Raw genomic sequence first — 24,718 nt, 5'->3', positions numbered from 1 at the left:
AAGAAGTAACAAGGTGGGCCACTGGTAGCTGAGCCTGCTGGTTGCCTAGCCAATATCCACCCTCTACTTTGCCTTTGCTAATAAAACTCCAGTTTTGTTCCTGGCTGCAGTGTATCCAGGATTCCTCAGACTCTTTGCTGGCTGGGAGTGACCAGATGAGCCAGGACAGGCCAGTGAAATGTAAATTGAAGTTTGCTGGATAATAAGACTCCTGAGACAGTGACTGTTTTCCTGTTAAAAAGACAGAGTCAACCAAGTTAACTACCATATGCCTTTTATTCTCTCCCTTCCCCAATTTTTTGTGGTCTTGTGCCTAAAGATGGAAGGTCTTGTGAGCTTTGCAACCAAATATACACGATAAGGATGACAGAAAAAAAGAGCTAAGAGGATCCTGGGCCTACCTCTGGACTTTCTGTTATATGAATAAAACAGTCCCCTAGTTAAGCCACTGTAGTTGAATTTCTGTTACTTCTGGCCAAATTGAGTCTAGTTATAGTCTAGTTCTAATACTGGGGTGACTTGAGATATTTACCATTACATTTGAGCCCCAAATTGCATATATCAGCAGATTTTGTAAGCTTATTTATTTTATTTTATTTTATTTTGTAAGCTTATTTATTTTAGTTCTTTGGGTTTTTATAGAGTCGCATTTCATACTGAGGAAAAAAAGCGTGTTTATTGCAACCAGACCAAAAAAAAAAGTGTGTAAAGTAAGAAATTAAACATCTGCTCCCTACCTTTACTTCAAATACTACTCCTCAGGAGTCTCTGTTGATAGTTTAGTGTCTGTTCTTCCAGACATTTAAAATGCATGAATAAACATCAGTAACTTTCATAAAAGTTAAGAAGTTAGACATGATTCTGTTGCAGTAAACATCCCAATTATTTGATATCAAAAGAACCTCAGTTTCTTTAAGGCTTTGATATTTTCCCAAAATATTTCAAACTTCCATGAGGTTTGTGGCTTGAATTTCTGGAGTCTCTACAGTCAAAAGCCACAGGAGAATCAAACAACAGTCTCTGGGGGGAAATGAAGTCTGAAGAGCCCTTCATGCTTACCTTTTATCTCTTTCCTTTTTGGAGTGCATGCAAGGCTGAAATGTTCACTCATGCTGGGAGTGACTATTTTCAAGTACTGCCAGCCAGTGTAGGACTGTGGCTGGGCTAATTATAAGCCATCAGGTCAAAGAGGAAGATAGTCTCTCACTGAAACAAACTGCACTAGGGCAAAAACAGATTTTTCACGAAACCAATGAAGGAAGAGGATTTTTTTTTTAAAAGATTTTATTTATTTGTTTGACAGAGAGAGACACAGCGAGAGAGGGAACACAAGCAGGGGGAGTGGGAGAGGGTGAAGCAGGCTTCCCGCGGAGCAGGGAGCCCGATGCGGGGCTGGATCCCAGGATCCTGGGATCATGACCTGAGCCGAAGGCAGACGTTTAACGACTGAGCCGCTCAGGCACCCCAGGAAGAGGATTTTAATACGTTTCATTGCTGTTAGTTTTATGTTCAGTGGGTGCTATTTTGTGAATTTAATAGCTAGAAGTGTCCTAACATAAATAGCTTCTATTTATTAAAATCTGAACAACTTGTGAGCATTCTGCTACAGTCTCCCCTTGAGTCAAGGACTTTCCTTACGTATTTGTGTCCAGCCAGCTCAATTTATAGTGGAAAGCCTCATCAGAAACAGCTCCCAACTAGCCTTTAACTGTCCCACCCTTAAATATAAGGAGGTAGCCACAGGGTCCGTGTTTGCCCAAAGTTCCAATTTAACCGCTGTAATGTGCTAGGACCTGGGTAAGATGGCATAGCTTGTAGTAAACCAATGCTCCTGACAAGAATAACTTGAAAAGTTGGATTTAAAAATATGTTTGAAGACATGAGTTGCAAAGGTAAATAGATTTAAAGTCTTCAAAGGTTCTAGCACTGTCTGGGAAGCAGTAAATTATTAATCTATAGGGACCCTAACTAAAGTCAAGGATGAAGGCTGTAATCTTTAGGCTAACCACTTTAGGCCAAAGAATGGAAAGAGAAGGAAAACTAAAACATATCTAAAATGGGGGAAATAGAACAACTGAAAATAGAAATAGGACAATTCATCTGTTTGATTCATCCAAAAGAAGGAACTATAGGAGGGAAAATGGAACATAAAAGAGATGGGACAAAGAGAAAGCAATAGTAATATGGTAGAAATAAGCCCAAGAAGATCCATAATCACATTAAATGTTTTTGGACTAAATACAAGAACTAAAAGGTAGAAATGTTCAGACCAGATATTAAAAAGTATGTGCTGCATATAAAAGACATCTAAGTAAGGACACAGAAAGAGTGAAAATGAGTGGTTGGAAAAGGAAATACCATGCAAAATCTAACCAAAAAAAGCTAGTATAACTTATATTGTCCTAATAGCAGACAAAGTAAGCTTTTAAGCCAAAGAGCATTTCTAAAGTTAAAGAGATTTCACAGTGATAAAAGAATTAATCTACCTGCTGGAACTGTAATAAAAATATTAGAGGTATATGAGAAACATAAATAACTGTTCTATTTGTTTTTGCAAAAGTGTAAAAAGCACATTTTGCCCCACTGAGATTAAAAAAAAAAAAAAAAAAGGTTTGTGAGTGCCATCTGACCGCAGGACCGAGACCTAGTCATTTGTCACACTCCTAACCCTAATCAATTTTGTCCACACCTTGCTAAAGATTGGTGTTTCAGTCAGGAGGAGCTAGATTATGCTACAGAAATAAATAATTCCCAACCATCATGGCTCCAAACCATGAAGGCTTATTTCTTGCTCTGCCAAAGCCTGTGGCCAGTCAAGGCGATTGTCCAAGACAACTATTGGCTCAGCATTTGGGATGCTTCCATTTTACAGCACCTCCATATCATCATGTACTTCTACAACTGCAGTAGGAGAGGGAAAAGAGCTAGAGGTCTCACACTGGCAATCAGATAATGTGTCACTTCTGTCCATAGTCCATGGGCCAGAACTAGTCCTGTGACTCTGCTCAACTGCAAAGATGCGAGAAAGTAGACACTTCCCATATGCCCAGAAGAAGAGAACTAGGCATAGGTTAGGATTAGAAGTGTCTACCACAGTTGGAAACTCCTTTAAAAATTTCAGAGGTCTTGAACCTCCATAAGGTCACAGAGCATGACAGTACTAAGGAGAATGGGTATGGTTTTTATACACCCAGCAGCTTCATCTCAGATTGATCTGTTTTCCACCAAAGGATGCAGCCCTCTCAAGAATTTACGCCTTTCAGCAGTGCTTGGTCAGTTAGCACAGGGAGTGCCACGTGAGTGGGAAGAGAGAACCAAAACAGTATTAAGACGGTAATAGCTATCTTGAGCATCCTCTGACTGGAGTACTTCCCTGATGCTGCACAGAATTAGCCAGGTAGCCTGGGTTCTGATGGCCCTTAGCTAGTTGGAGGTGTAGGCTCACTGACCATCTATGTTTACATAATTTGATCTAGTCCCTGACCATTATAGTCTACAATGACATCATTCTGGATATGACTCTTTCAACTGGTAAAGATAGCGGTCCATTTGGTCCTTCTGTGTAGTGAACCCTTGAACTCTTCCAGAACTGGATGGCCTAACTGCTTCCCCTGGCCAGGCTGATGCCTGATCCAAACAAGACATGTCCCTAACCTTGGGTTCACAAAAAGAGATTGAAAAACATTATAAGACAGAGCTTTTATGATGAGTTTGATGCATTTTAAAATTAGCATTCTCTGATTTCCTTCTCTTTATTGATAGCAAAAACAACTTCTTAAAATATTTTACTTCAAAAAGATAGTACTGATTTTGAAAAATCAAAAAGTGGTGTACAGCACCCACCTCTAATAGAAGCCTTTGATGTAGTGCTTGAGTTTGAGTGAGTGCATCCCAGGACACTTTTAAGAGTAGCTCCATCTTTTTTAAATTTCGAAAATCTCGTTCTTTTTCTCTTTGCTTACGAGAAAGTTCATCATGGTAGTTCTGCTTATCAATGAGACAGTTTTGTAAGTTGAGATCTAAGATCCCTCTGTTCCAGGTAAAGAGAGAAAATGAAAGTGATTTGTCATCTTGTCATCAACTGCCCTTCATGTTTTTCAAGATAGCATGCTCAACATATTCATACAGAACTATCATCATATGAGAATCAGATTTTAAATAATGCCAAAAGCAACTTTGTTTGTAAGTTGGCATCATTTAGAGTCACGTCTTATAAAAAACGCAGATGGAATAGCGGCTCAGCAGATACAGAGGCTCGGAGGCTAAAATTTTATTTAAAAATAGGAATTAACACCTTCCGGGGGAACTGCACCACAAAGTTATTCCCATTAGGAAAGAGTCATGATTACCTCCAAAATACCATTCATCTTTAGGAAAAATCCCTCAACTATAGCATACTCCAATGATACACTTTTCAGAGGCACATTTCAAAAACTTACAAAAATACGATACATTGTGTCCTTAAGATTTGGTCACAGGAAATTGAGGAAAATGATGAGTAAAGGTTGGAAAAATATTTGGAAATACTTTATTTAATATATATATATTTTAAAGGATAGCTGTAGGTTCAAATCTTTTTTAAGATTTTATTTATTTCTTCATAAGAGGCAGAAAGAAAGAGGCAGAGGGAGAAGCAGGCTCCCCACTGAGCAGGGAGCCCGATGCGGGACTCGATCCCAGGACCCTGGGATCATGACCTGAGCCGAAGGCAGACACTTAACCATCTGAGCCACCCAGGCACCCCTAATATTTTTTATTAATGGTAAAAATCTATTCAAAAATCTATGAAATATTTAATTGAATCAACACAAATCTGTTTGAGATTATGTGTTGAATCCTCAAATATAAACTGAAGAAAAATTTAGATGATAGATGCACAGAAATACTACTAACCTTTCAGTTAGTGAAGTTGCTTCATTCTCTCTGGTTAATTCCAGGAGCTTGACCAATTGGTTATATTCTCGTTCTTTGATTTCAAGTAAGGCTCGTTTGCCTTCAACTTCCTTTATTACATCCTCCTTCTCTTCCATTATAGAATTAATTTTGTTTTCAACTTTCTTTAGCGAGTCATTTAGCTCTTTGAGTTCATATTCCAAGACGATTTTTTTCTTTTCCATTTCTCTGTGGGGGATACATACATACATGTACACACATACATACATATATGTGTACACACACACACACGTTTGAGCCCATGGTGTCTTTACCTATTTTACTTCCTGAAAAGGCAACAGAAGAGCTAGTGATGAATTCAAAGGTGGGGTGAAGATCACAGGTGGGTGGGGGATTGGAGGGTACCCCCCCCATGCAGCATCACCTGGGATCTACCCTTATCCTGACCAGCCTCCCTGAATCTCTCAACTTTGGTGGTGGTGATGTGGCTTTTAGAACGGTTACTAATGCCTGCTTTTTTTCCTTCCTCACCAGAGCAGTCATGCTTGTTTCTCCAGAATTTTCGTATCTTCACTTATCTTTATTTTTTTGGGTTCCTCTAAACCTTGAGAATTTCCTCCATGATTTCTGCCTCCAAATCTACTCTGAATGTTCGGGGGTGTTCCGCCATGTGAAAAGTTGGCAAAGTAAAGAGTTGCTATCATCTGGGCTTTAGGCTTCTGGCTGGCTGACACACTTCTAGACCATGAAATTTAGCCTAGTTCAAATAACTTATCTCTTGTATAGCTCTGTTAAAGTCTGTTGGAGTTCTCCACACAGATTCGATTTATAAATTGGAAAGAGAATATTGTCCCCAAATTAAGACATAACTGTTAGGAGTGATAGTAATGCACTGCATTACTTTCTTCTAATGAACTTGATACACACAACCTAGACAGGGCCAAATGCAGATATTTTGAAGGCTGTGATAGTAATTTGATGTGTTCAATGGATACTATTCTTGTTTTAGCATGCACACATAACTTGGAGGGGGGAGCGGGCTGGGAGAGCCTAAAAGTAATATTAAATCATACACTTTTTTGCGTGTTGTTTTTTCTATCTCTTTTCCAATTTGTACAGGAACAGTTTGATGGTGGACCACTTCATCCTAGTAAAGAAATGGAACCATGTTAAATTATGTAGTCTTAGACCAGAAGTAGTTAAGACAAGGAAATGAAATAGAGAGGAGAGGACTACAATGTACAGAACTCCCGCTGTCTGTCCTGTACTGTGCAGGGCGCTTTAATTATTTCACTTAATACTCGTAGGGACCTTAAAAGATAGTTACGGTTGTTACCAGTTTAAAGAGGAGGTAGCTGGGGTGCCTGGGTGGCTAAGTCGGTTAAGTGTCTGCCTTCAGCTTAGGTCATGATCTTGGGGTCCTGGGATGGAGCCCTGCGTCAGGGAGTCTGCTGCTTCCTCTGCCCCTCACCCTCGCTCATGCTCTCTCTCTCTCTCTCAAAATAAATAAAATCTTAAAAAAAAGAAAAAGAGGAGGTAGCTGAGTGTAACAAAAGCTGTTTGTTCCCTTTATGGCTGTATGCCCAACCTCAGGGGTCGCAGGGGTTGGCTGCTAAGAGCCCATGCTTATTCTCCTCTCTTCTGCTCGCCACTGGCTGAGAACTGTCTTTATCAGGAGTAAAGGGAAGAGGGCAGCCCTCTGTGACCAATGACTAATGTACGTGGTGATATAACAGCCTATCCCCTTTGCATCTGGGTGGCATTCATGGTCTAGAGTTCCCCATGGGATCAGGTTGAGACTAGAGTTCTCCTGAAAACACATTTTGGCCCAGCTCCTTCCCAACTCTGTGCTACTTCCCTCCCTCTCCTATCAGATTCTCCTTAGTGCCCGCCCTCCACGAATACTTGCCTGAATATTAGAAGCTCTCCCTCTAGGGAACCCTGCCTAAGACTCATGTAGAGAGAATTTAAATAATCTTCCCAAAGTCACACAGCTAGGAAGCAGTGAGGCCAAGATCAGAAGCTAACTTTGTCTAGTACCACTTTCCACTATGCTCTGTGGACTCACAGAAGGTTTAGTTTTAGCCTCAAGCAGCTTATGAACATGGAAGGGGTTCTGGAACAGTCCTTTCTGCCTGGGTTCACACTGGACTTTGGTGCCTGGAGTAACACGCATGCATGGAGTTTGTACACATCATGGCAGTGTAGCGTATTTCTCCCTGGGATCTTGCTCAGTTCTGGGGCAGATCCAAGTTTTGTAAGGCTAAGTAAGACTCTTAGGATTTGTTGGGGGGCCTCTTTAAGAAAAAGAAGAAAAAATTACAAATGCTAAATAGGCACAGGGCCTTGGAAGAGGTTCATGGAAGTGAGGGGCCTGAAGCTTTAGCTTTGTTGGGCTGCTCGTAAATCTGTCTCTGCTCAGGTCCTCCATTCCAGGTAGCAGCTGGGTCTGTCTTGTTTGACTGCTCTAAGACCCTTAAGGAAAAAGAGGTTAAAGTGAATCACAATTGTCCTTTAAGCCAATGAGTCTCAGATGTTGTTGTTTTTTAAAATAACTCTAGGTTATTTAAATCATTTTGAGATAGACAGATATATATATATATACTTTTATATATACATATATATATAAAAGTAAAATGAATTTTAATTATCTCCTAAAACATAAATGCACAAGCAAAGTCTTCATCACTTTCATGGGGAGAAGGAAGTAGAGTGGAGTCAAACAGACAAGGATAAAGTTATACAAACTAAGACGTTAGGACATCTGCTTGCTCTTCAAAGAAGTGATTGTGTTTGCGACATTCAATTCTAATGCTGAAAATGCTTGGGGAGGTCTAGAGAGGTCTTTTCCCTGGGTCAAGGGTTCCACATTAGGGAGGGGCTACCAAACACTCTCAAGTCTTCTGTGAATTCCCAGAGCCCAGTGTAGTTTGATTGGATCAGTCACAACACTGAACACTTCAGTTTGTTTGATGCTACCCCTCTTTGTCAAACCTGCACGGTTAGTCTTGATAACGATGCATCTTTACGTCCAGGTGGGCACATGCTTAAGCATTTATGAATTTTAAGTAGCACACCTTTAGGTTGACCTGATATTCCAACAGTTCTTCTAGTTCCTTCTGCTCCTTTAGTAATTGCTTTTGCTTAGATGTCAAATCTTCCCGTAAATTTTTTATTTCCAATTTCTTCTGCATTATTTCCTTACGTAATTCCTCAGTGCTTTCTCTCAATAGTCTCATCTTCTTCTCCATTTCCTTTAAAAGTCATGAAAATTATCAGGTTATATAGAGCCTGAGCAAGTATCTGTCTACCCAAAAATCACATTAAAAATAATTTTACTCACCATTTTTATTATATTTGTTTTGAGCTTCATGAATGATTTCTTACAAAGTTAAATACAATAATGATTTCTGACATCTTCGATAAAGGCATCACCGTGGTATGACATGTATTAAACATTTTACATGAGATTCATACTTGTATTTTTTTTTTTTTACTGGTCTTCCTTTCTATCCTGTATTTTAAATGTGTCCTTTTTGAGTTAATTTTTATTTCATACCCAAAAAACGTGAGTGAAAATTTCCAGCCTATTTTCTAGTAGCTTTGTGATTTGACATCAGATGCAAATAATCTTTGACTGCCGAGCTTATGGTTAACCTGAGTCACATGTGAAAATTAAATACTAGGGAGTTCATATTTGGAAAACCCAACCCTTTGTGCTCCTTAATCCCCCACTTTCTTATTGGTATTACTTCTCTAACTCATTCATATTCTCCCCAAAGACCCTCCACCCCAGACTCATAACACATCTTTGTTCCCTTGACTGACTCTTTGGGGACTGTGTAGCTCATAGGAGAGAAGCCTTACACTCAGAAAATCTCCACATTATCAGTGACTGAGTGAATGGATCCATTTAGCTTGCTCTGGGCTTTCTGCATCTCTCCCTCCCCCACTGCTGCTGGGAAGGGGTTAAATTGGTGAGCCTATGATCTGGAACTAAAATTCAAAATGCTTTTTCCCATAAAATCTGTGTGGTAAATGAGAGGTGTACTTATAGTGTATATCTTATATATATTATATAGATTTATATTATATTATATATACAAACATATATAAAAAATAGTATTTTACTCTATGCTAAACAGGTTTTTGTGCCTTGGAGTTAAAACACCAACAACACACTTTTGAAATACATCTGTTCAGAAGAGGACAACAGTTGCAAAGTGTAATGACATTTCTGTTTACTTTGTGTGATAGATCACGAAAAACGGACTCAAATTCCTCCTGTTACTGTGGGTATTTGTCATCCATTGTCATTGCGAGGTAGAGCCTGTTTCTCTACCCCTTGAGTTTAGACTTAACCATGTGACTCGCTTGGACCAGTGAAATATTCCAAAAGCAGAGGCTTGAAAAGTCTTGTGTGTTGGGGTTTGCCATTACTTGAGGCTGTCTGTCTCTTTCTTGAGGCTGGAAACCCCTCCACCATTATATGACTACCTGGTGGCATGTGATCTTAGACCAACTAGCCTGCCAACTGGCCGACACACGAATGAAGCCATCCTAGACCATCCAGCCCCAAATGAATCGGCTCAGACCAGAAGAACTCAAAACTGTGAGGAAACAAAAAAAAAAGACATGTTGGCTGCTTTAAGCCACTCAGTTCTGGGGCGCTTTGTTATGCAGGAATAGATGGTGATACATCTCCTTCCTGAAAATTTCTTATAATAAGCTTGAGGTGTTCAGGAAGCTCTGAGGGTAACAACTGCAAAAATAATGTTTTTACGTGCCAACCATAGAATCCTTTTTTTTCCCTAAAAACAAAGCAGATATTGTCCAACTAAACACAGCCTAAACTAGATGCCAAATAGCTAAGCCTGTAATAGGCGTCACTGTGTGTATTCCAGAAGTTATTCCTTTCAGCATTATCCATACTTCATACTCTTGGATCTCTCAAATGTCTCAGGGTATGGTTGTTGTGATAAACATTTAATATTTATCGAAAGGGATGTTTGAATCCAGTTGTATTTAACAAACTGTAGACCATCTAAGACTTACTCCTGGCTTAGGTATTTTCTCAAATTCCTTTATTATGAGGTTTTTTTCTTCTGTTAAGCTGTAAAAAAAAAAAAAAACCAACAAGTTTGACAATGTACAAAAGAGTAAGCTATTTCTGCAGTAATAACTTTCTGCTTTCTCTTAGAATGTGCTTCCCATGTTTGTTTGCCAGGTAACCTGGTGGCCATTCTTTGTGATGGCTTCCATGACTCCCCGTTAGGTGCTTCCTCCCCAGTCCTCCCACAACACTGTGTACACTCGGGGGTTAGAACAGTTATCTCATCATATTATAGCTACTTGGTAGCACGACCTCCTCCCTAGATTCTGACCCCTTCCGGGCAGGCTCTGGGCCTTTTCTTTTCTTTTTTAAATAAAGACCTTGTTTATTTATTTTTTAAATGTTTTATTTATTTATTCATGAGAGTCAGAGAGAGAGAGAGAGAGAGAGAGGCAGAGGCTGAGGGAGAAGCAGTCTCCCCACCCAGTAGGGAGCCCGATGTGGGACTCGATCACAGGTCCCTGGGATCATGACCTGAGCCGAAGGCAGATGCTCAACCATCTGAGCCACCCAGGCGCCCCTGGGCCTTTTCTTTTTTTTATACTATTTGCAATGAACCAGTGCCTGCCTGGATTACTGCTGTGCCTTCCACTGGTTCCATCAAATAAGGAGATCTCGCTAGCCAGTACGTCTGGGAACTTGGAGCTAAAGATGCATGCACACCAGGTTTTCTTTTTATGAATTTTTATTTGCAATAATGTAAACTAAGGTTAGTGTAAGAAGTATGTGCCACATGGAATTTAATATAAGTCAGCTGTCTGGGCCACAAGCTGAAGTTGAACTTTCCGAGTTTTGAATACGTATGCCTTTGCATTTAGAGCTTGCATACAAAATGAATAGTCTACTTCCAACCTATTGATCCTACACCTCACCCAGGCTGCCACGAGGGGGTGGTAGTGTGCTGCCATATTTTGGTTGTAAAGGCCGCCTTTATGTCCCTGAGTTGGAAAAATGGTGACATGAAGCTTTCCCACAAGGTAAGACTCACAGCCTTTACTTTAAATAAGTATAAGATGATCTTTTCTTTAAGCAACCATAAGATGGCTAATTCTTTAGGACATTTTAAACTAGTTACATTTCTATCATGCGTTTTTTATTAAGAAAAACTGATTTTTTTTCCTTTAAAGGACGCATATTTTCCTATTTATAGAGAAATATTCATAATCCCATTCCCATCACACACAGTTGATCATTGTTACTTTTCTTGCCTTTTAATGATATTATACAAAATGTATACATATGACTGAATCCATTTTTACCCAACATGTAATTAAAAATATCTTCCCAATTAAAAATATCTTCAGACTTCATAATTAATAATTTAATAATTTCAAAGTTCCCTAGTGGGTGGATGTCGCATAATAAAATAATCCTAAATATCATCTATCTTTCACTGTCACTATATCAGGTAATTTACATGCATCATTTCTAAACTTCAGAACTTATCAAGTAGGTATCGTTTTCTTCATTGTGCAAATGAAGAAACAGGAGCTGAGCACGTTTTCCAAAGTCACGCAGTCAAGGCTGAACTGATGTTCAAACCTAGAAACCTAGCTCTGACTCAATACCAAGCTGCCAGCCTCTTGAATACATTATTATTTAAATATTCCATTATTTTTTAGAATTTAGATCTCTGTCAAATAAATAAATAAAAATCTTTAAAAAAAGAATTTAGATTGCTTTCAGTTTTTCACTTTTTAAAAAGTAATAATATAGTAAATGTCCTTATGCATTCTGTCTTTTTTTTTTTTTCCCTCCTTTTAGAGTCTCCTTTTTGCACGGCATTACTGAAATAAAGGAAAACCACTTTTGTGCCTCTTGATATATATTAACTTCTAACCTTTTAAATTGACATTAAAGTTTAAATTTGCCTGACTCTTCCTGCTTTCCTGGCTAAGGGGTGCTTCAGGGTCAAAATTCCTCCAGGGATTCATTTCTTTTCTGCAGCGAGAGTCCTAACTGAAACCATGTCATCAAAGGGTTTTGGTTTTAAGGACTCGTGGGCGAAGAGACAATACAGGAAGTCCTGTATGTTGTCATGTGCACGAGGCATCTTCTACCACCCATAGTAGAAACAGCCTGAGTGGGTGGAAATCGCAAGAGGTAGATTTTTCAACCAGTACGAGCAATAAACATCTAAGAGGCACGCGGTCCAAAGCCGGAATGGGCTGCTGTGGGAGGCTGTGCGGCTCCCGTCAGGAGGTGCTGAAGCGTAGACTGTTGGTCACTGAGGGAAGATTCAGGTGATTCTAATGTGAAGTCAGGGCTGAGAACCACTTTTGGGGCCAACAGTTGTTAAAGTTTGACATGTCTCAGAATCACAGAGGGAGCTTGTAAAACATTCACACATTGCCTGGGGTGGGAGGCTTGGACAGAAATTGGGAGTCATTAGTTTAAGGGTTGGATCTGCCTTTTAAACAAGTTTCTCAGGTGCTCCTTTTTCAGTTATGAAGACTACACCCTGCAAAAGCTGTTCTAAGCTCATTCTGTTCTCGGTTTCCACGGGGAGAGCAGGAAAGATTTTTTTAAAAAGTGTTTAGAAAGTAAAATCTGTTCCAGCTGTGAGTATTTCCTTACTAATCCTGATGACCTGGATGCCCCTCGGCCATAGCTAACATTCTGGAATTCCAGATGCATTGCTAAAATACTCCCTCTGTTCCTTTCTTGCCAGATCTGTTTGTTTCTTCGTTCCAACTTTGCTGGACAAAGAATGGAAAACAGCTTCTGAGCCCTGGATGACAGCACAGGGATGGTGGGAATCAGCTAGGAAGAAAAAAGAGTCACTACGGGCAGGATCACGGGATAGTCCTGCACACATGCAGCACAGGTGTCCCCAGTCTCCACGACCCCACTCATGACAGACAGTGATAAATGACCAGGGCTGAGACCTGGCAGAATGCATCAGGTTTAGCATGAGAGACACAATTTATTTGCTGTCCAGCTCTGAGGAATTATTAGAAAGCAGAGAAGCCCCAAAAGGTAACCAAGGGAAGGCAAGGAAAAGGCTGAAAAGTACTGGAAAATCTTTTCAGAGAATGCTTTTAGAAAGATAATGACTTCTACTTTGTTTCAAAAACAAGTTCTCAAAGGTATTTGTTTCATTATTTACTTGTAATATTTATTTAACTTACTTAAGAAGGTTATATATTCTTTCCTAAACTGCATATTTAAGAGGTCAATATTAATCTCAAAACCAAAACTATGGCGACAGATTTAATTATTAACCGACCATGTAATTATACTCACCATTAGCATTTATTAAAGAGTTTATATTGTGTGACAACATGAGAAAATCAAATTACAGGGTAAAATTTTTTTCTCTAGAGTATTTGAACAATATATTATTCTTCGTAGTTGCCAATGATTCAGAAGTTCCTAAAGATATTGGGGTGGAAGGGTGCTAGTTATTAGGGCTTCTGTTATTTAGATCCTGAATAAAATGACTTTGTTGTGCTGATCTGAAAAATATCATCTGTATATTCGGATGAATGGTTTTCTCTCACTGGCTTAGTTTCTTTATTTTTAGGTGGGGATGGAAATATCTAGTTTTTTCCTGGGGAGGGAGTATTGAGTGAACTTGTTTCTGTATCATGTAATATAAGCTATATTAAAACCAATGAAATATAGCCTATAATTCTTTCCTGGTATTCCTTTTGGAATCACCATTATTTTTATGAAACTAAGTTTGTTAATTCTTGAGCTAGTAATATTTGAAACTGTGAGGGAGTCTGCTCAAACTAGAATATTATGTGTTACAAATCCAAAAACAATACACACTAAACATTTCTGCAAATGTGCGTCCTGAATGTTTTTGTTCACTATAGGTCACTATGCACGGTCCCCTCCCTATCCCAAGTAACTCAGTGAACAATTTGCCTGTCTATACCTAAAAGGCAAGGGTTGTGGTTGCTGCTGGGTTTTTTTTTCCTTGGCAGGAACACTTGGAAATTTTAAACAATTTAAATATCAACTGACTTATGTTCCTCTTACCCTTTCATGGAAATGTCAAGCATTCATATTTTCAATACTAATGAACAACCACCAATTGTTTTAATTTCATTATTTTCTCAACTGAAAGTGCTTACAGAGCACAGAAATAGCTAGGCTTCCTTTTTAAAGATCTCACTGTGAGCCTGAAACAAGTTTAGATTGAAAGACAAAAAAGAACTCAAGATTTTTTTTTTTTTTTGCCCTGAATATAATTGTCCTGAGTAAGCTAGCCTTCTTCAACCCCCAGTTGAAAAGACAGGCCCCAACAAGAGGATTCAAAACCGAGGGCTCACAGAGTCCTCAGAAAGTCACTCAAATCATTTGCTTATCTCTCAGCAGGAATGAATTATATTCGCTCTGTCGGAAGTCTACCCACTCTTAAAAAAAATACCCAGAGAAAGTTCTGCCACCTTAAGAGGTAACAAATTCCAGGAGTGGTTATTTGGCTTTCTCTTCAGTATCCAGGCAGAGTGCCTAGTACACCCAGCACACCAGAGCACAAAATTTGGACGGTAATCATTTTGAAATTCAATCTGAAGAGTGTGGTTTGCTGAACAAACTGACTTGCTCTTCCACTGACTTGCTCCTCTACAGGAGGAATGTTAGAGATTTTGGAAAGAACCTTTGCCTTCTAGCAATACATTTCTAGCTCAGTTCACTGAATGACATCCTCTAGATCTGGATGAGTAATTGTGTCTTCCAAAAGGATATTACTTCCTTTCTTGATCCTGAGGAATAGTTTAGGAGAGTAAGGTTGACTATGTGGCCCGTGTTGCTATATTAGAAAATAGAGGGAGCCAGATGTGACCCTCAGCTCACAGAGGTTGGTCTGCAAAGCGCCTGTGGGGCTCCCGCCATGCAGCCACGTGGTCTGGCAGTGCTGAAGGGACACGGGGCCACCATCAGGGCCAGAGAGGGTGACAGCATGTGCCAGGCCCTCGTTCTCTGCGGTGTGTTCTTTGGCTACAGCTTCCAGTGCTTATGGCTTTCCTGACACAGGGAAAACAACAGCAGGGATCTCCTCCTGCGGGCGTCTCCCTGTCACCTGAGCTTTTTTTCTAGAAGTTGGGTAACCTTCTTGTTCGGGAATGGCCCGTTCTAGGAAACCAAGGAAAGAGCTAGGCTTGTAGTCACCTTAACGTTGCCATCTCACACTCATTGTGCCTAAAATTCCTTCCAAATTGAGTCTAATTTTTCTGATTTTGTTTATGTGGAAAGAGCTTTGCTCACTCTCCAGTGTGTTTGAGAGACGTGTGCACTTACCTATTTAATCTGTACTGATTGTGGAACTCTCTTTCCTTCACTGCGTTATATTCGTTTTGGTACTTGAGAAGTTGTTCTCGCATTTTAGAGACCTCGGTGGTGAATGCCTCGGGAAAATTATCAGCTTGCTGCAGGTGAAACTGCTGCTGTTGTATTTGCTCGGTGAAACGTTTGGCATCTTCTAGCAGTTGGACCTCCGACTCTTGTGTGCTGGGTTCCATGAAACAGAGATTCAAATAATGAGAAGGGTGTACTTTTAACGCCTGTTGTAGCTCACATGGGGGGTCTAGCAAGGAGAGGAGGGAGCATGTCCACACTGCTCCTGGTTCCTTCCATTATTGAGTTCAGTTCAATTTACTGATATTTTTGTGCCAAGTGTTGTACCAGGTACTAGAGGTAAATGGAGCTCACAATCTCGCAAGGGGAATAGATAGAATAGGTAGCTGGAATACCAGGTGACGATTACTACCACTAGTGTCTAGCTCAAGATGGTGGGAGAAACAGGAGAGAGCATTGAGTGGGATGGGAATGTGGTATTTGTACTTGACTTTGAAGAATAATCATGACTTCCCGGACTGAGGGGGTAGGGGGTTGATAATAAGGAGAAGAGTGGGTCCTCCCTTCAACTGCCCCAGCAATGCTGGCTTTCTCTAATCCCTGAATTCTCCTGAGCTGACTGTAGGAAAATCTTTTCCTCCTTAGTGAACTAAGAAACAACAAAGTTTTCTAATGACACTTCTACTAGGAAACTAGGAAGAAAAATTCTCCTATAGAATTATGGTCCTAAACTACCTTATAGATTTCTGATCCTATCTTCAATGTCTGGCTAGAGCTGGACTTGAATGTCACAGTTGAGAGGGATTCCCTATCTAGGTCTTGTCCCTGTCTGGGAAAAAAAGGTTTAAGTATCTGGCAAGAAGCAGATCTGAATGGACACACAAACTGGACTTGGTGAAATCTTCTAAAACTCACCCACCTGTGCTGCAAGCTGACATCAGCTGTAGCCTCATCAGCAGACTTGATTCATCATTCTCAGAAACCCAGCTGCCTCACAGTAGCTACTCTGCTATATGGAAGCAAGACTGGTGCCATTTCCTGTTTTAAAGCCAGGACTCCTCTTTGGTGCACGCCCCACCAAGTTTCCTCACCAGGGGAAATCTTCAGGGGTCTCCTCATTTGCAGAGATGCCCAATGACTCGATCGAGGCTGTCTCAACTGAAGTTACCTGCTCCACCCATTTCCTCTGGTGTTAATATGCCATTTGCTCGATAACATCCAGCGAAACGTTTCCTGGGACATAATATGTTCCAGGCACTGTGTTAGGTCCCAAACAGCAATAGCAGCTACAGTGATAACACTATAATTTCTATTAATGAAAGCTAGAGTTCTTTCTTACAATTCAATTTCCTTGCATGTTAATACACTTTGGAAATCTAGAGTTGCCTGATCTCAGTATGAGTTTTCAGCTGCGGAATTGTGAAGCGTTGGCCTGGGCCACAGTGCCTGATCTTCCCCAGAAAGAAAGTGGACAAGGTGGTTAGGGTTCTCGCCAGAACACAAATGCTAATTTACCCACATGGATTTGAAATATAGAGTCAGAAGAAGAGAATTTAACAATGTCTATAACGTGGTTCCAGTGCAGAGCTCATTCGGTTTCAGTTCAGCATTTCCAGGCTGTATTTGCCGTGCTAAAACCTCAGCAGCCAGAGTGGAGAGCGTGTCTTCATGCCGTTCTCACCCACCAGGCAGGGGGAGTGGGAGAGGGTGGTGGGTGTTCAGAATGACAAGAGAGGGAACTAAATTGTCAAGAGGAGGTAAAATGTGGGTAGCAGAAGGGAAGTAAGGGTTTTGCAACACAACCTGGAAGCAGGAAGAAAGAAGGCAATAGCCTTGGTTCTACATTGTTGTTCGTCACTGGGGCCCAGGGAACTGAACTGTGGGCCAGGGAAGGAGGAAGCCAAATCAGCACCCCACAAAGCTCTGCTGAGCTCTAGATCAGAGGTATCTGGAGGGTGAGAAATGTTGCAGTATTCCTTGTATCTGCAAAGGGACATGGAGGGATGCCCTGAGAACTGCATGGATTCCCCCCCCCCATTTAAGCAGTGTGAAGTATGTTGTAAAAGCTTACCCCAGACCTCCCATCTAAATCCTCCAAGTTCCTGAGTCTTGAGAACTCTGTGTACACCCTGGCAGTCAGGGCCATTTGTGGGAAATGGAGTCTCCACGAGGGATGGGGATGAGGCGTTGGCTCGAGGCTGGCATTGAGGAAGAGGAGGAGGAACCAGAGCTGGATGGTTGTTAGGAACGTGGATGGAGCTGAGTGAGCAGGCAGTGCAGTGAAAGTGAAGGGCCCATAGGGAGGCAGCTCTGCTCTCCTGGTGCTTCACTCTTCCCTCATGCTCCCATCCTCAAAGTAGCCAAATTGACTCTGGGCAGGAAAAGCAGTAGGGCTAATGTTTGAAGACTGGGGGAGAGGATGGATGGGAATGGTGGATTGGAGTTTCTATCCACTGCTGTCTCTCCTAGGTTTTTGGTGAGGATATCATGCCAAGGTTATGATGCAGGAGGTTATGGGGAAAGGAAGAAAGAAGATGGGGAACGGTAAGGAGTAGCTGCAGAACTGGATTTCCCTTCTTTCTTCACTCTCTTTCTCCCTTGATTCCCAGTGGTTCATAGCAGGTGCTTAGAAAACTTTGTGGAAGTATCCTGTGGAAGCCTATTCTCACCTGCTGCTGTTTGGGACTAGGCTAAGGAGAGTAGCCTAGGGTAGGTGGAAGAGGTGAGAAGACCAGCATCTCAACAGATGTAGGCTGGGGTTGTGCTCAAACCTATACTTCTGAGTGGTGAAGAGAGATGGGGAGCAGAGAATCCTACAAGAGTGTCCTGTAGCAGATAATGTCAGTATCCCACCAAATCCCACCACCCCCTCCAGCCCAACTCTGGGGGTCACCTGTAGCTTTGGTGGATAGTTCCCTTACACACTGACAGCACCTGTGAGCCTCTGCCTGAGAGCTTTCTCTGGCCATAGGAACTTGCTTGGCTTCGCGGGGGGCTTGCTCGAAGTGCCAGGAGCTCCTCCCCCTAGGAGCAATCGTTAGTTAACAAGGGATGGAAAACAGTGGACGAGTATCCCAGTTCCCTCACCCTTTGGTGGGACAGTTCTGAGGAGTGTGCCACACCCTCAGAGGGTCCTCAGTGAGACTGAGCACCAGTTGGCCACCGTGTAAACCTACCAAGAAGCACACCCCCAGCTAGATTGCTCCCTTCTCCATCTCACTTCCCCATCCCCCCGTGATAATTTCTGGTATCACTTCTCAAACTACTTGAACTCAAACCTTTGCCTCGAGGCCTGGGAGAATAAAAATCAAGATAGAGCCCATCACACACACACAGATACACAGAAATATAAATAGGATAAAAGATGTCTCCACATGAGCAAATAGCCTACCTTACCACGGTATCATGCATCAAGGTGTACTTGGCTTTTAACTCTGCCATTCTGGTTCCAGGAAGTTTTCCCATACTGTGTAACTAGCAAAGAGAATACAGGATCACCGTTAGCTTATGCCTAAAGTAGAGATATCTTATAAAACCTTCCCATTCAACATTAGAGAGGAAATATACCAGGCAATGTGGGGTGTTACAAAGATGCTGGGTGTTTGGAGAAAATGGTTCTACCCTGCCTCTTGTAATCTCTGTGTTCCTGGGAAGACTCTTACCTCTCTAGACTCTCATTTCTTCATCTGTAAGTTGGGGGAAGGAATTGAGTTAAATTCTTCCGATTCTAAAGAACATATTTCTAGGTTTAGCAAATAACCTGAATGGTATAGATGACCAGGATGACTATTTGTAAGTTGAGAGAACTAATAATTATCAAGCATCTATTACGAGCAAGCACTGTGCATCAATTATTTCATTGTCAGAAATGTTTTGTGAAGTAGGGATTATCTCCATTTTAAACTAAAGTTGAGAAAGTTAAGTGATTTGTTTCCAAGTTACAGAGCTAGTTAAAGGCAGTGTCAGAATGTAAACCCAAGTGGTCGAGCTCCCCTGTCCCACAATCTCTCTGCCTCTACAGCCAAAGAAGCATGCAAGTTTATTTGGTGCAGAAAGTGATATTATTTGTTCCTTTTTCATTTCTGGCAAAAGAACTTTTGATTTACTCTCTGAGTTAGTTGATAAATAGTAATAGACATCAGAGCACAACATGAAACACTAAAGTTCTACTATAAATGCAATGAGCGTTTGTATTAGGTTTGACTTTAACTGAACTGCTGCTGACATAGTATCAAAAAATGGAACTAAAGAAAAGATTTGTGGGCTTTTTTTTAAAGATTTTATTTATTTATTTGACAGAGAGAGAGAGACAGCGAGAGAGGGAACACAAGCGGGGGGAGTGGGAGAGGGAGAAGCAGGCTTCCTGCCGAGCAAGGAGCCCGATGCGGGGCTCGATCCCAGGACCCTGAGATCATGACCTGAGCTGAAGGCAGTCTCTTAACCAACTGAGCCACCCAGGAGCCCCAAGAAAAGATTTGTGTTTATCAGTGCCGTGTTAGTCTTACTTCCAAAATATTTCTAGAGTCTATCCATTTTCCTCTCCTTTCCATAATCCCACTAAGTCCAAGTCCCATCCCATCTCGGCTGGACTACTGCAAAACCTCCCACTCTCCCCCTCCCCATCCCTGTGTCCACTCAGGCCCTGTTTACTCTCCAGGGAGATTTTTTAAAAAATCAAACAAGGTTTTGCTATGCTGGGTGTTCAAAACTCAAGTGGAAGAGAATTCAAGACCCTGGGGATGACCCCTGAGGTCCTCCTGTATGACCCTGCTCCCTCCCAGTCTCCTTTCCAAAACCCGCTCCCCAGGCTCCTAATGCTCCAGACTTTTATTTCCGTAAATGCATGAATCTCCTTCCTTCCCCAGGGCCTCTGTGTTGGCCATTTCTCATTCTTCCCGGACCCCAATTCTTTCTTCATACTTCAGTTTCAATATCAATCCTTTATCAGGCCTTCTCTGACTTCTAAATTAAGACAGATACCCACACACACCCCCTACCCCAAAAGAATGCTGTACTTCATAACATATACTACAATCTGCAGGAATAAATCTACTTATGTGACTGCCCAGCTACTCGTATAAGCACCATTAGAACGGGCCTGGGTCACCTTGTTCTTCACGGTGTCTTTAACCAGTAGAAGCCCAGGCACAGTGCAGCTACTTGGCAAACACATGCCGCACAAGCAAATGAATGAACGTAACTGATAAAATGGGAAGGTCAGAGTCTCCACAGTGGGCTTTCTTGGTCTCTCTACCCAAATCAGGGCAGAAAAAACATTGTAAAATGCACCGTGAAACTCTCTCTCTTTTGTGAAAGTGTTTGGGATCCTTTGCGAGGGACTTACAAGCTGGTGCCAGACTGGGTCCCATTCCTCACAACCCTCATTTTCTGTATATGGCTGACATATGGTAAAAAGATTTTTTTTTTAGTTATTTGCATTCCAGTTAGTTAACATACAGTGTAATATTAATTTCAGGTGTACAATTTAAGGATTCAGCACATAAAACACCCAGTGCTCATCACACCAAGTGCCCCCTGCCCTCCTTAATCCCCATCACCGATTTCACCCGTATCTCCCCCTACCTTAACCATCAGTTTGTTCTCTATACCGAAGAGTCTATTCCTTGGCTTTCCTCTCTCTTTTTGCTCCCACCTCCATGATCATTTATTTTGTTTCTTAAATTCCACATACAAGTGAAATCATATGGTATCTTTCTCTGACTGGGACTTCAGGATGCATGTATCCTCTTGAATTAGTAATTTTGTATTCTTTGGGTAAAAACCTACTACTGCAATTTCTGGGTCTTAGGGTAATTCTATTTTTAACTTTTTGAGGAACCTCCATACTGGGTAAATATTTTTAAGCCCTTTGAGAAGGTTCTACTTCTTGCTATATCAAATATCTTAAAATATATTCATATGCCACCTTAAATATAATTCACATGTAATTTTTTAAGTGCTGAGTTGCTATTGGTAGGTTGACCTCATTACATTTTATAGATATTTCATTAAACACGTTTATTTTGTTTCTTCAGTTTTCTTTCTGCATTTTTGAGTTAATATGTAATTTACTTCAGATCTCAAACATTTTCAGTGGTTCCTAAAAATGGTGTAGGACATAGGCACTGTGCTTTTAAGGCCTAATATGTTACAAAAAAAAAAAAAGCAGCAGCAGCTTTGCATTTGGGCCCTCTTAAAGGAGAAAAATTCCTGGGAAAAAGTTATGAAGGGTGAGAATATGTGTTTGTATGTGTGTAAGGTAATTATGGACTCTTATGTTTAAAAATGCATATAATAAAAAAATGTTGGGTAGGGGGCGGAGCAAGATGGCGGAGGAGTAGGAGACCTGGATTTCATCTGGTCTCAGGAATTCAGCTGAATAGGGATCAAACCATTCTGAACACCTACGAACTCAACAGGAGATCGAAGATAAGAAGAGTAACAACTCTCTGAACAGAGAAGCGACCACTTTCTGGAAGGTAGGACGTGCGGAGAAGTGAATCCGAGGCGATATTCCGGAGGATAGACGGCGGGGGAGGGGGCCTCCGTCGGCCGCTTCTGGCAAGTGCTAGAGCCGCGGAGCACAAAATCGGACCTTTTAGAAGTCGGCTCCGCTGAGGGACGTCACTCCAGTGGCTAAGCGGGGGTGGAACCCTCGCGGGACAGTGTGGTCTCAGGACCCTCGGGGTCACAGAAAGACCGGGGGTGCCTGAGTGCGGCAGAGCTCCCAGGTATCGGAGCGGGGAAGCCGGCTGCAGAGACGGAGCCGAGGCGCGGGCTCTCAGCTCGGGGTTGCCATAAACGGTGATCCGCTGGGACACTGCTCCTCCAGCAGGGACCCAACAAGCGGCAGAGCCGGGGAGACTCCCCTTCCTCCCCCGGGAGGAGCGGCGCGGGAGCGCACCGCAGGGATCTGCTGGGTTTGGAGACTCCACACGGGGTTGGGTGCCAGAGATAGAAACACTCGGTCACAGGCCGGGTGAGCACGGAGTGCGGCCGGAGACCGGGGAGATGGGAGTGACTGCTTTTCTCTGGGGGCACACTGAGGAGGGGGGCCCCGAGTTCTCAGCTCCTCCGGGCAGAGATTGGGAGGCCACCATTTTCACCCTGGTCCTCCAAAGCTGTACCAAGAGCTTGCAGGGAACAAAAGCTCCTGAGAGCAAACCCGAGCAGCTTGCTTAGCCCGGACTCACAAGGGCGGGGCAGTTCCGCCTCCGGCAAAGACATTTGGGAACCACGGCAACAGGTCCCTCCCCCGGAAGATCCGCACGAACAGCCAGCAAGCCAAGACCAAGTTTACCGATCAAGGAGAATGGGAGAACTCCAGCGCTAGGGGAATACTGCACATAGAATTCATGGCTTTTTTACCATAATTCATTAGTTTTTCAAAGTTAATTTTTTTAACTTTTTTTTGAATTTTTCTTTTTCCCTTTTTCAAACAACATCTTATCAATCCCTTTTTTTAAAAAAAACATTTTTTATTTTTCATTTTTAGAGTCATATTTTTATCCCTTCATAGTAGTTACCCTTATTTTTGCCATATATATATAAGTTGTTCTCTCTTTAAAATTTTGAGATACAATTTCTTCTAATAGATCAAAATATACCCTAAATCACTAGTGTATGGCTTTGTTCTATTCTCCTGCCTGATCACATTCTCTCCCTTTTTTTTCTTTTTTTTTCTTTTTTCCTTTTCTTTTTAAATCTTCTTTCTTTTTAAAAACAACTTCTTATCAATTCCTTTTATAAAATCTTTTATAATTTTCGTCTTTACAGTCATCTTCAATCCCTTCATTGTATCAACCCTTATTTTGTACATATATAAGTCTTTCTTCCTTTAAAATTTAAGCAGGCACTTTCTTCTAACAGACCAAAATATGCCCAAAAGCTAGTGTGTGGCACTGATCTATGCACTAGCCTGATCATATTTGATCATATTCTGTTTTTTTTGTTTTGTTCTGTTTTTGTTTGTTTTTATCTTTTTCTTTTTCCTTTTTTTTCCTCTTCTTTCTTTCCCTTTCTTGTCCCCTGGTTTCAGGTCTTTTCTGATTTCTATAGAGTATATTTGCTAGAGACGTTGTTAACCTGTTAGCATTCTGTTCTCTCATTCATCTGTTCTCCTCTGGACAAAATGACAAGATGAAAAAAATCACCTCAGCAAAAAGAACAAGAGGTAGTACCGTCTGCCGGGGACCTACTCAATACTGACATTAGTACGATGTTGGACTTAAGAGTTAAGAATCATGACTTTAAAGTGTGGAAGTTATTAGAGAAACCCTTTATGGAGAAATAAAAGAACTAAAATCTAACCAAGTCGAAATCAAAAAGGCTATTAATGAGGTGCAATCAAAAATGGGGGCACTAACTGCTAGGATAAATGAGGCAGAAGAAAGATTCAGCGATATAGAAGACCAAATGATGGAAAATAAAGAGGCTGAGAAAAAGAGAGAGAAACAACTACAGGATTATGAGGGCAGAATTCGAGAGAGAAGTGATACGATAAGACGAAACAACATTAGAATAATTGGGATCCCAGAAGAAGAAGAAAGAGAGAAGGGGGCAGAAGGTATATTGGAGCAAATAATAGCAGAGAACTTCCCTAATGTGGGGAAGGAAACAGGCATCAAAATCCAGGAGGCACAGAGAACCCCTCTCAAAATCAATAAAAATAGGTCAACACCCCGACATCTAATAGTAAAACTTACGAGTCTCAGAGACAAAGAGAAAATCCTGAAAGCAGCTCGGGAGAAGAGATATGTAACCTACAATGGTAGAGACATCAGATTGGCAACAGACCTATCCACAGAGACCTGGCAGGCCAGAAAGGACTGGCATGATATCTTCAGAGCACTAAACGAGAAAAATATGCAGCCAAGAATACTATATCCAGCTAGGCTATCATTGAAAATAGAAGGAGAGATAAAAAGCTTCCAGGACAAACAAAAACTAAAGGAATTCGCAAACACGAAACCAGCCCTACAAGAAATATTGAAAGGGATCCTCTAAGCAAAGAGAGAGCCTAAAAACAGCATAGATCAGAAAGGAACACAGACAATATACAGTAACAGTCACCTTACGGGCAATACAATGGCACTAAATTCATACCTTTCAATAGTTACCCTGAATGTAAATGGGCTAAATGCCCCAATCAAAAGACACAGGCTGTCAGATTGGGTTAAAAAACAAGACCCATCAAGATGCTGTCTGCAAGAGACTCATTTTAGACCCAAAGACACCACCACATTGAAAGTGAGAGGGTGGAAAACATTTACCATGCTAATGGACACCAAAAGAAAGCTGGGGTGGCAGTCCTTATATCAGACAAATTAGATTTTAAAACAAAGACTGTAATAAGACATGAGGAAGGACACTATATCCTACTTAAGGGGTCTGTCCAACAAG

The 24,718-nt window shown here is 41.3% G+C and overlaps 1 protein-coding gene across 1 annotated transcript in view; it reads right to left on the bottom strand.

The window, feature by feature from the left end:
• Positions 1-24,718, bottom strand: part of CCDC146 (coiled-coil domain containing 146) — a 103,223-nt gene that overhangs the window by 19,492 nt on the left and 59,013 nt on the right. The window contains exons 2-8 of the mRNA XM_028117895.2: positions 18,708-18,790; positions 15,260-15,469; positions 9,949-10,006; positions 7,971-8,147; positions 5,967-6,040; positions 4,894-5,121; positions 3,844-4,030 (exon numbers count right to left, since the gene is read on the bottom strand). Coding sequence (XP_027973696.1) covers positions 3,844-4,030; positions 4,894-5,121; positions 5,967-6,040; positions 7,971-8,147; positions 9,949-10,006; positions 15,260-15,469; positions 18,708-18,790 — 1,017 coding nt within the window. The remainder of the gene's footprint in view (positions 1-3,843; positions 4,031-4,893; positions 5,122-5,966; positions 6,041-7,970; positions 8,148-9,948; positions 10,007-15,259; positions 15,470-18,707; positions 18,791-24,718) is intronic.

This window comes from Eumetopias jubatus, unplaced genomic scaffold (assembly GCF_037043125.1).
Source record: "Eumetopias jubatus isolate StellerSeaLion01/CBP00866 unplaced genomic scaffold, mEumJub1_p1.0 scaffold_14, whole genome shotgun sequence".
Taxonomy (NCBI): Eukaryota; Metazoa; Chordata; class Mammalia; order Carnivora; family Otariidae; genus Eumetopias; species Eumetopias jubatus.
This window is presented reverse-complemented; position numbering and strand designations above follow the sequence as displayed.